Consider the following 18,073-nt stretch of genomic DNA (forward strand, 5'->3'; position numbering starts at 1 on the left):
AAAAATGCACCAATGAAGCCATTTGGGCCTAGAGGATGTTTGTTTCATCCACTTTTTCTAGTTATCAGCAGAAGAGTTGGTCAGCAACAAACTAGTCAGGGATTACGGGAACAAAAAATCCCTGAACTAATGGTCTTTAAGTCTTTCGTTTTAAGAGTATATTAAAAGATACGAAGACACATTTTTTGCATATTGTTAAAAATAGTTGTGTTTCTATTTTTTCTTCCCAAACACTGTCCTTTTCATTTCTTGGCTGAATGAGAAGGCTCCAGTCTGCTGAGTGGTGGTCGGGAATCTGTCCTCGTAGAGTGGCGAGATGCCACCGAGAAGAACAAGGAGTTCCTGCCCCGTCTGGGAGCAACTATTGAACATATCTCAGTCTCACCAGCAGGGGACTTGTTCTGTACTTCTCACTCCGATAATAGTAAGGCTAAATTTGTTGTTGTGAGGAAATAAAGTCATGTAATGCATAAATTACCTCGTATCTGTGGTGAGTGGAAAATAAGACACCTCAGACTAATTAAGAGTAGCACTAGATTTAATGAAACTTTTTTTTCTTCCATTCCTTCTTTTTTTCTCACCCCTTCTGACACTAGATGCTACAAGAATGGAACATTTTCAAAATTGTTACAAAAATGTAGAGCTAAATGTATTTGATATTTGTTGTGCCCCTTATATTTCAAAACCTTTTCCTGTGGAATGATGTGGGGAAGTAAAGGAATGGTTTTGAAGCAGGCATCTGTGCTTTCACAGATAGAATGGCATTTTCAACAGAACACTGAGATTCTCCTTTGAGATGGCCGGTATCTCAGTGTGGGAGTACTATAGATTCTGACAGAAGTGAGGGCAGTCTTGTATTCCTCCAAAACTTTGCTCATCTGGTTGCTACTGAGCCTAGGTGTAGACCCCGTAGCCCACTGCCTCCTTTCCCTTCAAAAAGGATCATAACTGAGCAATCCATTAGTGCAGTGATCCATTTCAAAGTAAATTATCTGTCTCTTTCAGGGTATATAAGTTTCTGAATTAATACATAAAATGTATTTATAGGCAAAACTGATACAACTTAGAGACTGGGAGAAAAGCCCCCCACGTTCACCCCTAGTTTTTTAGGTTAAATTACAAATACATATTTCTGATTTTCTTGTAATACCCCAAGTAAGTTGAACATACTCAGTTGTTTTGTATTCTGATATATTTCAGAATAACATATTCAATTATTTTTTTCTAACTTGAAGTTCTGAACTATTTATATTTAACTATTTTTTTTACCCACAGAGATAATAGTCATTCACCGAAACCTTGAGGCATCCGCAGTAATTCAAGGCCTAGTGAAAGGTATTATACAACACAGTGGATTTGGAATTGTGTACATTTTAAAAGTGAATTATTTGTCTGATTTCAGCTATTGTTTGTCTCTTCTTTTGCAGACAGCAATATCTTTACGGGTTTGATGATTGATCCAAGAACTAAAGCTTTAGTTTTGAATGGAAAACCTGGCCACTTGCAGTTTTATTCTCTCCAGAGTGATAAACAGTTATACAACGTAAGATTTTGATCCATTAACTAGCCTTAAAACTAATGAAGTTCTTTACAGCACTGCTGGAGTCAAGTAATTTATTTAGTAGCTAATAAAACAAGATCCTGTGCCTATGTTTACTTGGGCATAATCCATGCTGTCAGTTGTTTACAGCATAATTCTGATAAGGCCGTGGTCACAGATTAAGTCTATGAGTAAGCCAACCATTGACAGTCTTGTGCAGCCTCTGTCCGTATTTCACACTACATTCCAGTGAGCTGTCACACATGTCTGTGGAGTCACAAGGTTAGGAAATGAGAATATGTAGACTGACAGTCCAAATACGCCTCCGCCTTACGGTGAACAGTGTCGTATATACACACTGAAGATAAAATTTTCAACGTAGATTGAAGAGGAATGCTTCCTATAATTCTGATAAATGCAATGCAGACTTTCCACTTCTTCCTTTGTTCCCCACAGTACTCTTTACAAAAGATTTCTATCATAGGAGCTGTAACACTTTATCTTTCTCACCCTCACCTTTGAACCCCTCAAAGAAAGGAAAAGTTACTAGTCTTCGTACATTTCTACTACAATGCCTGGAAATAGGAGTCAATTAATTCATGTATAGTGAATAGACAAGGAAACGGGATAAAAGAAATAACTGTAAATAAAATGCTGGCCTACCTACATTTCTATCTTCACTTCTTAAAAATTGTATTTTCGCTCTTCATGTTTCTAGTGACGAAGACATTTTATGTAAAGCTATTTGTTCTTAGAAACAGAAAAGCATCGCTATAAGCTAAAGGTTCATAGTCATCACTGATATTCAAGGTCATTGAAGAAGAACCACTGCAGAATTAATACTGTATAATGCGCTCCATTTTTTTTTTAAATGGCAAGTTTGATGCTCATAACTAACAGTTCATTTTTCCCCTTATCTAAAAATCTGTTACTGTAAATTCTAGAAGTTATGTATGATGTGGTTAATTACCATTCCTCGAATGCTTTACCATGTATGTATTTACATTAATAAGTATTTTGGATTTTTTAAACCCATCAGTTAGATATCATACAGCAAGAATATATCAATGATCATGGTCTGATCCAAATTGAGCTAACAAAGGCTGCGTTTGGCTGCTACGGTAACTGGCTGGCGACGGTGGAACAACGTCAAGAAAAGGAAACTGAGCTGGAATTGCAAATGAAACTGTGGACATACAATAAGAAAACACAAGGGTAATACTACTTATATAGCCATGTAATTTCAAAGTAGAAAATATTTTACTTTCTATTTTATGGTTTTAATTGTTGGTCTCTAAGAGGTTTCATTTTGTTAGAGAAATAAAGGAGGTATTCTTCTGATAAAGCCTTTAAGCTTTGTGCTCTAGAAAGCACTGGTGTCCCCTCCAAGTTATAATGACACCTCGTTGCATAAATTAGAAAATACGGAAAAGTGACATGCCCAAGAACATAATACCTAATTCCAGGCAAATCCAAGATTAGAATCCAAATGTCTTAGTTCTTTTGCTCTTTTATACTACCTTTGGAAAAAGGGCAGAGGTAGACTGCAGAGATGTAATGTAGTGTAGTGGAGCGTGTGTGATTTGATTAGATAAGGAGCCCACTAGCTTCTCACACCATGGCTATAAGAGCCATTTATCAAGTCCTTGTTGCATGTTTAGAACTAAGCTTACTGCTTTTGTTCCTGTTGTCTTCCTAATCTAAGCCTGTTGTCCGCATTTCACAGGTGAGGAAACGGCCCAGAAGGATTAAGGGATTGCCTCTAGTCACTCCTCTTATAACCTAAACTTGATAAAAACCACATTACTGTCCTGCTATGATGTTCTTCAAAGAACGCAGTTCTAGCATAGGTTATCTTTCATTCACGGTTGTGCCTCCTCAAGCTGGAAACAGGCTTTGAGAGGTGGTTTGGGTGATTATAAATATTAAATATTGACCAGAACAGTTTGACTAGGTAGGTTGTTTTCTGTTTTCTTGCCACAAGTAGGGGCTTTCAGAGCCATTCCATTCTTTGCTTATTTTCAAAAGTAAATAGTGAGGCATCTGTCATTTTCCTGCAGAGTTTAGTACATACAGTAGGCTTTCGGGTATCATTTTTTGATGACCCCTATTTTGTACTCATTTCGTACCAGTACGTTGACACTGTACATAATCATCTCTATATTATGTAAGTTACAAAGGACAGATAATGCAGAGAACTTTCTCCATTCTGTGGCCATAAGAGCACTCAATTGTCATGCTATGTGATAATGTATTAATTGTCTCTTCTTAAAGATGCTATTGTAAAATGTACAGTATGTAAGAAATTCTTATATGACAGTATATCATATTGTTCTAGCATGAGAATAAATTGGTGGTTTCCTTCCTACTAGGTTTGTTCTTAACACAAAGATTAACATGCCACACGAAGACCACATCACAGCTCTCTGTTTCTGTAATGCAGAAAAATCTGAAAACCCCACCTTGGTTACTGCTAGTAAAGATGGTCACTTCAAAGTGTGGATATTAACAGATGATTCTGATATATACAGTAAGTTAATTAAATCTAGTGTGTCTAAAGAGTGCACAATTTTAAAAATTGATATATCTATCTCTTTTATGAGTTGTATCCGTTCTGGGAGGACATTTTCTACCTTGTTTAATTCTATTGGATATTGCCTTATTTTAAAAGATTTTTAAGAGGTTATATTTTTACATCGTTTTTCTCCAAATCTGTACTTTTTTTTATAACATTCTTGATTAATCGTGTGCTGATCATTCCAGTTTGTGAGGATATAGTAAAAAGGGCTTTTGCAATTAGTCCTTTCACTGTTCCACTAGAGGGAGGTCAAGGTCTCCAGGAACCGGCATAAATTTTAAATCAGTCAGTACTTCTAACTCAAGTTTTGGGGAGTAGGGTTTGTGTGTCTGTTTTCATTTCTTAATCCTCATTGCTTATAACTTTCCTAAAATGTTATCTAGCATTTACACCATTTCTGAACTCTATGGTCAACATTTCCACAGAACAAGCTGTTGGCTGGACCTGTGACTTCGTGGGTAGTTATCACAAATACCAAGCTACCAACTGTTGTTTCTCTGAAGATGGCTCTTTACTAGCAGTTAGTTTTGAGGAAATTGTTACAATATGGGATTCAGAGACATGGGAACTTAAATGTACATTTTGTCAACGAGCTGGGAAAATAAGGTAGGTAAATAATTTGGGGAATGTGAAGTTTGTTTGTCTTTTAAATTTAAACAAGTCTTTCTACATGAACTTCAGTAATAATTTATATTTTCTCTAAAGATAGCCTTGGCTCATTGGGGCCCCCAGCTTACTAGAGTGCTGGGAAGCTACAAATTCTCTGCATATGAACCATGTGCTCTGATTTATCCATTTCTGAAATCAGGATTGACATTTAATTCTTGGCCTACAGATTTTTTCTTTGTGATAATACTTTTCAGTTGTGCTACATAATAACAGATGCTATACTTAAGTTAAATCTCAGTAGATCCAAACAATGTTTGTTTTCTGTGTATTGTCATAAAAGTAATGTTATGTTCAAACCTCATTGTTGCCAAAAGGCAAGGGAAAATTAACAGCATTGTCTTGCTTTTTACTTCACGTAACAGCATTTGAGGATAGAGTGGTAGGTGGCTAATGAAATTGTTTCTAATTCCCAACATGTCTGATTCTGAATTTACTTTGTAAAATTTTCTTCAGAATTCATATTACAAACTGTCCTTTTGAGGTAAATGAGCATAAAAAAGGTTTTTGTTAAATGAGTGTATGTTTCACATACACTTTCTGTATGCATCTTAATTATTATATGTCAGAGCATATTAGAGAAAAGAATTGGTCATAAAACCTATTTTCCTAAAGAACAATATATCTAAGTAAATTTGTACTCCTTAGTCCCTTTTTTTCTGCAAGATAATTATGCTCAAAAGCATGTGTCTATCTAAAAATCTTCATTGCGTAAAATTGTACCACAGGTCTTTGTGACTAAGTATGATCGAAATGATTGTTATTAACTTCTTTGTGGTTTTACTCTAGGAACCTTTGCTTTGGGAGACTGACTTGTTCAAAGTATCTTCTTGGTGCTACTGAAAATGGCATTCTTTGCTGTTGGAATCTGCTCAGTTGTGCATGTAAGATTTTTTTTACTACAATGTGACTTGGCAAAGCAAATAGGAAGTGGCCATTAAACTTTGGATTACATCTTCATGTCTCTGCCCAAAGAATATATAATTTTTTAAATGGTATATTATACTCCTAAAAGTTGAAGGACTGGACCTGTAATAGACTTGGATTATTTATAAATTGCCTAATGGTCAGTGAATAGACTTCCATTTTCCTCATCTTTTTCAGTGTCTTCACAGTGTCTGCCTTTCTGTTGCCTTCCATATTCTCCATCCTCCTAACAATGTGAGGAATGTTTCTGGTGATACTTATTAACCTGCAGTATCCCTGCCAGCTTTAAATTTGAGTGTAGCCTGCACAGCCCTCCTAACAGATGTGGGCTTAGTGGCATTGCACTCATTCAGGTAGATGTTTGGAAGACGTGGTGGTTGCTGGGTAATGAATGTGTGAGAACATTTTTTGATATTCTCTACAGTGACTCTGGCTAACAATGTTTAGCAGCAGTGGAAAAGCACCTGATAGTAACTGCCTGAAATAATAACCATTTCATAGTGTATGGAAGGAGTACTTGGTTTTTCTGCTTCCTACCCCTGGCTTTAGTGCAGTCTTCCACAAAAAATTTCAGTGTGTCTCCATGTGTTACTTGTAAAATCCTTCTTCCTGAGAACAATAGAATTGATTGTCCCAATAAAGATTAAGATTATCTATTTTAAATAACAAGCTTTCAAAAGCTTTTGGTAAATTTCTTCTTAGAAGTGAATCGCCTGTTCTTTTTTCCCTTAGTGGAGTGGAGTGCAAAATTAAACATTAGAGTTATGGAACCTGATCCGAATTCAGAGAATGTTGCTGCAGTTTCTCAATCTTCAGTGGGTTCAGATTGTAAGTACAGATCATACTTTGATAGTAAGAGATTGGTTACATAAATTTTCTTTCTAACATCTTTGAGTCAAAGTTCCCTTCAAATCAGATGTTTGTTTGAAACCATTCTGCCTGAGGCATTGCCCTTTCTTTCTTGAGTTCTTGCCCCAACATCTTGGTATGTAGGCATTTATACTTAGTTCTAGGAGAGCTCTGGTATAGCCCTCATTTTTCAGCATGCCAATTCCTACTCAGCCTACAAAGTCTAAGAGAGATTTCACCTCTTGGAAGCTAATTTCCCTGAGAAACTTTAATCCTTCTCCTTTATGATCTTGAAGCACTTTCTACATATCTCTCTTCTAGTATTTCAGACAAAATACTTCGTTAATAATGTCTTCTGCAGTAGGCCCTGGTCTCTGGAGCCAGGATTCCTTTTCTCTTTCTTGTCTTCAAAGCCCTCGTTTCTAGCCTGTCAGGCTCATAGTAGGCGCCCAGATGTTTGTTGAATCAGAGGCTAAAATAATCATGACCTGGGTTATTTAATGGGGAAGTCTCAGAATTAGTGTGGTCTGCCACTCTGAGGCTAGAACTAACACAGGCAAAATGTTACTGTCTGTTGTTTTGTGTTTTTTTTCCCCTCTAGTGTTTGTATTTAAACCTAGTGAGCCAAGGCCATTGTATATTCAAAAGAATATCTGTAGAGAGGAAGTCCAGTGGGGAGTGTTTGTTCCGCGAGATGTCCCTGAATCATTCACCTCAGAAGCTTACCAGTGGCTAAACAGATCCCAGTTTTACTTCTTAACAAAATCACAGGTAACCGTCTCTCCTTAAAAAAGGCCATCACTTGTACATGTAATTTTCATTTGCTTTAATACTTGAGAGGAATAGTCAGCCCGTGACGGATGGAACAGTTTTACTAAGGGATTGCTTCTCCAAAGAAATTGTCTAATGTGCTCAGTACAGCAGTCTTACTAGTGTGTGCATGAGCACCACTTACACCCACACATTCAAGGCACTTTAAGTAGATATGTGTGTATATATTATCAAGACAAGTTTTATCAAGTTTTCTAACTTTAACATCTTATTTAGGTTTGTACTCTACAATTTATCTTTTGCATTCATCGGTCTCTCTTTTCAGAGTTTATTGACATTCAGCACCAAGTCTCCAGAAGAGAAACTCACACCAACAAGCAAGCAGGTATGTTTTAGCCACTCATGGTACAGACTGCTTTGCCTCCCTACAAGATAAGGTTATCTTGTAGAACTCAGCTATGAGAAAAAATGTTTTACAGGACCCTAAAATGGAATTAAAAACCATGCTTATAAACTACTTGTCTCTTTTGAAGTTATATTGTTCTTTTAAAAACCATTTTTACTTTATAGTATCAGTAATAAATGCTTGTGATTTAAAGAGTCAAGTAGTTTTATATGGCTTTTCAGGAAAAACTTCTTTGGCACCACTGCCATTACCCATATTAGCTCCATGTCTCTGAGAAACGTATTTATATTTGCTAATTCTGGGTTTTTCAGATTTAGGTATTATCTGACTGATCTATTAAAGTTGAAGTTATAGCTTTTTTCCATACCACGACTCCCCACACATACACAACTCTCTCTCTTTCCTCTCTCTCACTCTCTCTCTGTCTCTCTCTCTCTCTCTCTCCCCCCCTCTTCCCCTCTTCCTCTCTCTTTTCCTCTTTCTTCCTCTCCCTTCCATTCCTTCCCTTTCACTCCTTTCCCTCCCTTGTTTTCCCCTATTTTCCCAATCTTGAATAGGTCAGTATTTCTTATTATAACCAAGTAAACACAATTCATATCCAAGCCATGTAGTAGTGGACAGATCATTTTTTCTTTTGTGGTCAACGTTTTTTCTCTGGCATTAGTAATTGCCTTCTTCCTTCATTTGTTCAGTTTTCTATTTACTTCTCACCTAATTTACCCCAAATTCAAGTTGTGCAAGTCTTCTCAAGTATTTCCCCCTTATTTTATAGCTTCCAGTGTTACTAGAACCCAGTGCCATTTATATTGTTGGTCCTTTACTCACTGATTTCATTCCATCTGCCCTTTGTTGGGTCTCTGCTGTGTTCTAGATACTTGGGGTACGTCAGTGAACACAGGAGTCAGGTATCTAATCTGGTGAAGTTTACAGTTTACCAGGAAGATACAATAAATAGCAAGCATGAAACAAGTAAATATGTAGTGTTTTAGAAGGTGATAGAAATTAGAAGGGGAGGAATAGAGGAAAGGGAGGCAGGAGATAGTGCGTGCATTTTAAATAGGGTGGTGAAAGTTGGCCTCAAAGAAAAGAACTTTGGCTTTTCCTCAGGAAATGTGGAGCCTTTTCAAGTGTTTTGATCAGAGAACTAAGGAAAAATTAATTACTTCTTTGCCTTCATTTTCTCCATTCTTTTTCTAGAACTCCTGTTTATATTTAGTACAGAACCTTCTAATACTGAGAGCTCAAATATTAACTGTTTCCTCCTCTTTCTGTTTTATGGGAGAATTCCTCATTTTCATCACCAAATCTTTTTTCCCCTCCCCTTCTCTCATGCATGGTGATTCCATCAGGTTTTTGTTTTTAGTCTATTTTGGACTCTATCTTTTATTTTTGGAGGTTTTCATCAGAATCTGATGATGCCTGGCTTTCTGCTTTATTTCAAAGTGAGCATGAGCAACACAGCCATTTGGAGGTTCTCTGCTGGGCGGAACTTGTTCTCTGGCCTCTACTTATCTGAGCTATTTTGAGAAAATCTCCAATGGCATTGTTTTGAGGTCTTTTTCTCTTAGGCAGGTCAAATTGCCCAGATAAAATCTTTAAGTTCTTACCTGAACGATGTCAGCCTGGCTGTCAGTGTTCTGAGAAGCACCCTCCATGAGGTACAACTGCCTTCGACTGTGAACACACTCCCTCCAGCCCCACCAAGCACTGCAGTCAAAAGCGTGCTTTTGTTTCACTCTTCACAGAATATACCTCCAGCCCTCCGCTGGGGCTGAAGGGAGCTGTGAATCGGAGTGCTCTCTGAGTAGACTTTCAGCCAGACTACTTGGGTCTTTTTAGCCCTTTATGGATAAATGTATTGTTACAGTTGGTACCAATTCCTCAACATTTGCAGGATTCTGCAGTATAAATTGGGATCCTTCTTGGCTTTCCCCACAGCCAGCCTAGAATTCTGCTTTCTCAGGTTTACTGAGTTACTTACCACCCTTCAACCTGCTTTCTAGTTTCCAACATGTGACTGTATTCCCCATTCACTGGTTTATGCCCTTTCTAAAAGCGCTTTGCTGTCATTTTTGTAGGATTTGAGGAAAAAGCAGTGATAAATGGGTATTTTGTTCTATCATCTAAGTGTCTATTGTTAGCTTTTCCCACAGGTAATTGGACTGCTAGGCCTCAATTGCTTTACCTGTAAAATTAAAGACTCATACTACATAATCTCTAACGTTTTTGTTTCTCCTAGAGACCTTTTAGGACTCTATTAATTCTTCTTAAGTCAAAGGCAGTTCCTCCTTTTTATTGAAGTAATTTCCCTTTGTCTTAAATCCCTATAGCTACTAGCAGAAGAAAGTCTTCCGACAACTCCATTTTATTTCATACTGGGAAAGCACAGGCAACAGCAGGATGAGAAAGTAAATAAAGCTTTGGAGGATGAACTGATACAACTACCCTTAACAGAAAACATACCTGCAATTAGTGAGGTAAGTAACTATTAAAGCAAACAATGTGAAACCGATTATGTGCACTAAAGCACCTTAAGTTAGGCTTTTTATATACTTATTATTCAACAGATAACTTTTGAATAATCATTTGTATATTGTACAACTTTAATACCCAAACCAAATAGCATACACTTACGATTTCAGGTTATTTGAAGCCTGGGGTGAGGGGAGGAGTTGTTTGCATAAATAATAGGAAGGTAGGAATAGATTTTTCTTTAGGTTTGGTTTTTGTGTGGGGAAAGCCTGTTGTGTTGGCTCTTGGCATTTCATCTTTTAAAATGAAACCCTATTTTTCTGTTTCTCCTCTAGCTTCTTCATACTCCAGCCCATGTACTGCCATCTGCTTCTTACCTGTGCTCCATGTTTGTGAATTCATTACTGCTGTCAAAAGAGACTAAGAGGTAACTCAGTTCTTAAAACATTTTAAGATTAATATGTTAAGGGAAACAGGTTGGTTTTTGTTACTTTATTAGAATATTCTTGCACAGTATCTCCCTTTATTTCGGCTTTAACATGTACTTAAAGGATATAGGAGTATTAAGTCACGTAAATGAAATGCATTGAAAATAAGTATCAGAAAAGAGATCTTTTGTATGTTTTGAAGATTTGATATACGTATAACTCAAAATTACACTTTTTTGTTAAATTCACCTGTTCTTTATAATAGCCTGTAATTTTAAAACTGTACTCAATAACAAGGTTTTCCATTTACTTTGTCTATTTGATTACATTTCTATATAAGGGTCTTAAGTTAGAAAGTTAATTTTTAGAAATATGTAATAGTAAGTTTATATTTTATTATGTTATTGTTAAAGTGCTGAAGAACTTCCTGATGATATAGATATGGAAGAAGAAAAAGAAAGTGAGGATTCAGATGAAGAAAATGATTTTACTGAAAAGGTTCAGGATACAGATAACACAGATCTGGGAGAAGACATGATACATCAGTTGTCAAAATCTGAAGAAAAAGAACTGAGAAAATTCAGGAAAGTAGACTACAGCTGGATAACTGCTCTCTAAGCCTTGGAGATGGGGGAGGAGTCTTGCTTTTTTTTTTAAATATGTTGATATTCCAAAAACATCTATTTTAATGTTATTTCTGTTTTTAAAATATTAAGTCTTTACTTTTTGAGTAACTGATAATATGAAGCTATATTTGCATCACGCTTTACAGTTGCTGGGTTCATTCATATATACATCTTATTTTTATCTTTTTATTGATACTGTTATTTTAAGTTCGATACCAAAATTCATTTGGTGGCTGTCATGCAGGGTCTCAGGTCCCACTCCCCACACCGGAACACAGGATATGGTGAGGCCAAAAAGGAACAACGGAGCTATAAATAGGGGAGTCATACCACTATATTCTTGCTGGTGGCTGGTCAAGACACAAAAGTGAACATCCGCCAGTACCCCAACCAGAGGTCTTCCTGTACCCCCATCTCGCTGAGGCCGGGCGAGACACAGGAAGTAATATCAACAATCCACAATCCGCTTGCTAACCGCTCTTCCTAGCCGCAATCCGTGCTTGCTAGCTCAGCCATGGCAGTTATATTGGTGGCTAATGGCTAACTCGTAACAGCTGATGGCCACCTAATAACTGAGCCAGCCAGCACCTTTCCACATGAGGCCGAGAACTTGGGAACTGCTCTCTGGGAATCTGTCCCCACATTGGCCAAATGTGACCTGAATTGATATTAGGTCGTTTGTAGTCCTGATTCATACCTCTTAGTTTATTTACTTCTCTTAGAGAAGTTTAGAGAAATGATTTGATTATGTGATGTTTCACAGATCCCACTGAGGGTATTATATAATATAGAATGATTCAGATCACCTGGCTCAAGCCTTTCAGATTAAGGCTTGTCTGTCATACTTATAAATATAATTTTCATGACAGATTTGGAAGATAAGGAGAACTGTTATTTCTCTCTGTGTGTTATGGCTATGAATACAGGCATACCTCAGAGATAGTGTGGGTTCAGTACCAGACCACTGCAATAAAGCAAGTATTGCAATAAAGCAGGTAGTAATCTTTTTGCTGGTGGAAGGTCTTCCCTTCAGTTTGTAAAAACCGCAACATCTGTGAAGTGCAGTAAAACGAGGTGTGTGTGTACTGTCAAAAATTGCTTTTTAACCAAGGTCCCACTGCTAATAGAGAAGAATGCATCTCCTCTGTATTAAAGTAGTGAAGTTGCTACATTTTAACCCCTTGGCATTTGGAGTTTTCCATTTCCCCAACAGGCTTCTGTAAAACTTAAAAAGTTAACATGAGGAGGCAGCGTGGGTAAATCCTGAACTCACCTCCCATGAACACATCAAAATTACAACTAAATTATAGAACAGCCATCACTGGGAACCACCTGAAGTCTAGCTGAACAGAATTCTTACAACTAAGGATGTAAAGCAGTCATGCACTTCGAGACAGGTAGGAGCAGAGACTTGTTCGAGGCAGGTCCCACACCCATGGAATGGCGATTAATAAACAGTATGAATAGGTTGGCTGTGGAGGGCCCCCCTGAGTTTTGAGGGATCAGCCTCACATGGGGCTCCTCAATCTAGGACACGTGTCAGGAAGAGGAGTCCCATAACGTCTGGTTTTGAAAACATTCAAGAGAAATGAAGATCAGTGGAATGGGGGAGGGGGTTCTCAGGAGTTGAGCACCAGTGGGGAGGCACCACTGTTTCTTTGTTGAGCTCTTCTCCCACTAAGCTTGCCAACGCAGGCAAGTGTAAAATCTGTTCTCCATTAACCTGGCTAACTGCTTGCACTGTGCCTAACCCGCTCACCTGCCAGAGCCACTTCCGGCAGCTCTGACCCTCCATACAAGCAGCGGCCCACCTGAGAGCGCACTGCAGTCTCCCCAAAGCCCACGACCTCCACATGAGTGGCAGCTAGCCTCGGCTCATACTGTAGCTCCTGCCCCAAGCCCAGCACAAAAGACTGCCAGACTCGGTTTTGCACTGTAGCTCCCACCAAGTGGCCTCAAGCCTTTACAAGTGGGGGCCAGCCTCAGACCACACCAAAGCCCTGCTTAAGTGCCTCCCTCTCCATGCCATCACCCACCCCCTCCCTTGCACAATAGCTCAACCTCTGTTGTCACAGCCAGTCAGCCTGAAGGTCAACCCCATCCACTGACATGCCAGCAGCATTCGAGGCCCAACTACAACAGGAGGGCACACGCGACCCACACAGGTACCCCTGGAACACATGACTCAGGTGACCAAGGGGGACTGCACCGCTGGACCCCACAGGACACCTACATAATAAGGCCACACTTTAGAGACTGGGAGACACAGCAGATCTACCAAATACCTACAAACACAGGGTAGCTGAATTAGAAATAAGACCAGTGCATATGCTTCTTGCAACAGACTGTAGATCGAAAGACAAAAGTGAAGAGAGGCACAAAAACAGACAACATAGGTCAATGGAAGCAAACAGAGCTCTGAAATAAACCCACACTGATAGGGTCAATTATCTACAACAAAAACAGGCAAGAATATGCAATATTCTTATATTGTAATTTTCAATAAATGGTGTGAGGAAACTGGGCAGATACACGCAAAAAAAAGACACCCAAAAACGTGAAACTAGACCACTTTCTTGCACCATATATAAAAAAAATACTCAAAATGGATTGAAGACTTAAATATAAGTCCCCAAACCATAAAACTCCTTGAAGAAAACAGGCAATAAACTCTTGGACATTGGCCTTAACAATATATGTTTTTTATATGTCTCCTAGATCAAAGACAAAAGGAAAAATACATGGCCCTACGTCAAACTAAAACGTTTTTGCGCCTCAAAGGAAACCATCAATAAAACAAAAACGTAACCTCAATGAGAGAAGATATTTGTTAATGTGCTGCAATAATGTTCCTCTGGGTTTTTTCCCTTATCATAGACTAGTACCCTGTATTGAAATTATAGAATGTATTGTAATGTTGTGGATAATGTGTCTTAACTAATTTCAGGTCTTTGTACTATAACGATAGTGGAGCCTTTAACAGAATAACCTACTAAGCTAAACATAACCATTTGGTTTAAATTAATGAAGTCTTATAAATGGCACTGATTTTTCTGTGAGACTGCTTTATCTCAACTACTACTTCTGAAAATCAGGTTTTCCTTTGTCACCTGTGCTTCTTGATAGCTGGGAAAATGGGAAAATTACTTACATCAAAGTCAAGATTCTGTAACACCACACAATCCTAAATGAAATGGTAAAAGATGAGACCCAGGAGGGATTTGGGATCCCAGGTAGATTATCATTGAGACGAAAGAGAAATAGAAATGGAAGTAACTGGTATTTGATAGTATACCGTGGAGGGGGGATGTTAGCAAAATAGAATCAACCAGCGAGAGAGAACCAATGAGTAAATTGTTCAAATTGCTTCTGTTTATTCTAAAACCATGAAAAATCTGTTAATCTCTGAATCACTGTTCCTTCCTGTAAATCACAGAATTAGACAAAATGATCTCTCCCAGCTCTGACACCCTGTCACTATAAAACTAAGTTCGATGCCAGAGTGGTGTACTATAGCCCCCCACTCTCACGTCATGCCCCCAAATGCCAAGAATCTGGTCTTGCAAGTACTGAATTTGTGGACCTGTACAGAAATACGTAGCGATGTATCTATCTTAGTTTCTCATCTTCAGACATGACACACCTCTGGCTCGGAAACTCCTTGGGAGATCAGAGCACTTAGTTCACAGGATGAAATAATCAGACATGAAAGCACACCAGTTCCTCCCATTGTTGTGTGGAGTTTGGATAATCCTTGTTGCCAACTGTAACGGAAGTATGCATATAAGTGCTCTGAAAACAAGCACTTTAAACGGAAATATTGATGTTATATTCTGGCTCACTTAGGAAGGTAAATTTAAACTTGTTCCCTCTGAACACACCTGTCTGCAGTTGGGAAATTTGAGTTGACTGGTGAGCCCAGTTTCCTGCCAGAAAGACCATTGGTCTAGGAGTCAGAAGACCACTCATGCCAGTTCTGCCTCTTACTAGCTTTGTGCTTGTATTAAGTTTAAATGAGGCCTTAATTTTTTTAAATCACTAAAATAAGAGGGCTGTGTTTTGCTAGATGGTCCTCTGAGGCCCATTGTTGACTCAAATTTTGATTCTCCACAGTGCCCAGAATTGGCCCTACTTAAAAAATGTGTGGCTTTGGTGCTGAATTACAGCTTCCTTTGGTGCTGGATAGAAGAAACAAGGAGCTTAAAAGATTCCATCCTGCACCTACTCAGGCTTGAGATACCTTTGGCCTGAATCTCTGCAGCTTTTACCCAAGAGAATAGAGTCAAAACTCATCAGCAACTTCCCCAGAAACTATGAATAAAAGTAAAAAATGGAATGAGGGAGTGGGCTGTATGACACACAAGAGGCACTCATATTTGTTGAATGAAAGACACCGTAGAGTAATGAAGAGAAAATAAGTTTACAGCCTTTATATTCAAAGTCAAGGTTTGAAAACGAAGGGCCAAAGTTTGCCCTGTGTAATCAAATCTATTTTCCAGGCTCCAGGTACTCCCAGAAACCACTGAGGAGTTATATTCTGCAACATGAGCATCACAGTCCATGAATTTTAGTCAGGCAGTGGGATAACTAAGGAAAATTGAATACGGGTTTTCCAGGCTTGGAATACAGTGTTTCAACTGGATATTTGAGGCTGTTCTCCATCAAGGGGGCAGCCTGTGCTGACTTCCCACGATGAAGGCACCATGGGTAGGGGTCACTGGGTCCAGCCCACAGTCCACTAACTCAGCCAGTGCGGCAGCAAGTCTGGGAGAGGTTCAGGCCCTACAAACGTGCCTTCCTCTCAAAGCAGGAGATAGTCATCCCTTTCCTTCCCCCTAGTGGGTCAAGTTGAAAATGGGGAAACAACCCTCTCTTTGGGAGAGGATGGCCACAGAGTAAGGTGTGAGTCAAAGCAAGCAAGGTAAGCACATATATACGATGACCAGAGAACATTGACACTTTCACTGGCTCCATGAGAGTAGCTGGAGGCTAATTTTCACTTCTCTTTCCCGTAAGTTCTTCTTGGCCTTAAAATGGTGATTCCATTGGGTTCTGAAAGTTCTCAGAGTCAAGAATATGTGAAAGTGGGGAGTAAAAGTCAATCCTGGGATCACAGACTAGCAGGAAGGGCTTTGGTTTCTGGTGTCCTGGTCCCTTGTGGTCCTAGTAGGGTGGCCAGTTCACAAGCAAGACTTCCTGCAGCCAGGCGTGTCACAACTACAGATTAAGGGCCCACAGAGGGGTCCTGGAGGATTTCTCCACTCAAAGGAGTTTTCTAATACCATGCTTACTGTGAGCCATTCCAGAGAGAAGAGGAAGTGGGGGGAAAGCATGTCCCAAAAAAAGTGTGGTTTTCTCCAACAACAAAAAAAATGTATAGAAAACGATGGGTTGCCATTCTTTTGTCTGAAGCCCTAATCTGGTGCCAGTACTTGGGCCTGGCTACTGACCGCCCCTCTCACCCCGCACCCCCACTGTGCTGTCCACCTCTGTTTAGATGCTCTTCCCACAGGAGGTTGCAGGTGGTTTCATCCTGTGGAGAGCCACATCCTCTGAGCTTCATGAGGGACTAATTCTCAGTCTAATCCACATGGTTTTGATCTCATTCTTTCTGGTCTGCTTGGGACCTCACTCGAGCTATATTACCTTCAAACTCTTCTATCTACTTTTCACTTTCTCCTTTCTACCTGGTATAGGAACATGCTTACAGTCAAGTATCTTCAACATTTAAAATAAAATCTCGCAGCTTACACTTTGTTTTGTATATGAATCTCATTGTTGACATTTTTCTCTCAACCCAATTGCTTACATTATTTCTTCTTTTTTTTGTTAAATCATATGTGTTTCTGTAAGCTATCTTAAATCTTTTTGGAAACAGACCTGAATACGGAGACATACAAATATTCATATACGCTAACAGATATCACATCCAACTTGTCATCCTTTAGATACAGATGTTTCAAAGGAAAGTATCAAATGAAACTTCTCAAAGGAAGTTTCAAATGAAAGTTTGAGAATAGAATGAGCAAATGAATGTGCTAATTTGTTAGGTAACATGCAACTAAAACAAATCAAATTGAGGTTTTTGTTTTACGACTGGACATCTTTCTACAAAAGTTGCTGTGGATTCAAAGATCGCAATTGATCTTTATGATAACCTGATCTTTCTAGTAACCAATTCTGAACAGCCACCTTTCTCAGGCAGATGAGAGGGTGATGCATGTGTGGTTGCACACCAGTCTCAGCAAACCAAGGACTGTGAGTCTCGTTCGGAATTAGGACCATCCTGATCTCACTGAGGCCTCAGTCAACCTCACAGAGTTATTATGAACATTAAATATATAATGCATGATAAAGCCCTTCATACAAAAAGTAAATTTTTGTATAAATATTAAGCAAGCCAGTTGCCACATGTAGCCACCTTAGCTAAAATATACCCCTTTGAACAGCGAATGGATTCCAATTTCACTTGGGGGATGAATTACAGTAAAAATCAAATATATCCTAAGGTTAACATATTTATGTTGCCAAACATACTGTATCTGTTTTTCAAATCATTTCCTTTAAGACAAAAGACAGTGCAAAGTGGAAGCTCTAGAGTGAAAAGATCTGAGTATCAGTAACAGAAACCAGCCCTCTGATTCCTCAGCTGTATGTAGCACAGAGTAAAGTAGAATTTTGATTCCAATTTATACCGTGGAGGTCTAGATCAGCTTTCAGCACATCTGAAGTAATCATCCCATTTGTTCTTTACAAAACATATTCAGGGTGAAAAGCAGAATCACAGCAGGCTTGCAGCACTTTGGTGCA

The 18,073-nt window shown here is 38.8% G+C and overlaps 1 protein-coding gene across 1 annotated transcript in view; it reads left to right on the plus strand.

Annotated features, from left to right (window-relative positions):
* WDR75 (WD repeat domain 75) overlaps positions 1-14,311 on the plus strand; it is a 32,671-nt gene extending 18,360 nt beyond the window's left edge. The window contains exons 9-21 of the mRNA XM_081052201.1: positions 266-424; positions 1,276-1,335; positions 1,428-1,543; positions 2,580-2,755; positions 3,913-4,070; positions 4,544-4,724; positions 5,574-5,668; positions 6,444-6,539; positions 7,162-7,331; positions 7,657-7,716; positions 10,068-10,214; positions 10,545-10,636; positions 11,051-14,311. Coding sequence (XP_080908327.1) covers positions 266-424; positions 1,276-1,335; positions 1,428-1,543; positions 2,580-2,755; positions 3,913-4,070; positions 4,544-4,724; positions 5,574-5,668; positions 6,444-6,539; positions 7,162-7,331; positions 7,657-7,716; positions 10,068-10,214; positions 10,545-10,636; positions 11,051-11,255 — 1,715 coding nt within the window. The 3' untranslated portion in view covers positions 11,256-14,311. The remainder of the gene's footprint in view (positions 1-265; positions 425-1,275; positions 1,336-1,427; positions 1,544-2,579; positions 2,756-3,912; positions 4,071-4,543; positions 4,725-5,573; positions 5,669-6,443; positions 6,540-7,161; positions 7,332-7,656; positions 7,717-10,067; positions 10,215-10,544; positions 10,637-11,050) is intronic.
* Positions 14,312-18,073: the final 3,762 nt, after the last annotated feature.

This window comes from Rhinolophus hipposideros (assembly GCF_964194185.1).
Source record: "Rhinolophus hipposideros genome assembly, chromosome: 6".
Classification (NCBI taxonomy): Eukaryota; Metazoa; Chordata; class Mammalia; order Chiroptera; family Rhinolophidae; genus Rhinolophus; species Rhinolophus hipposideros.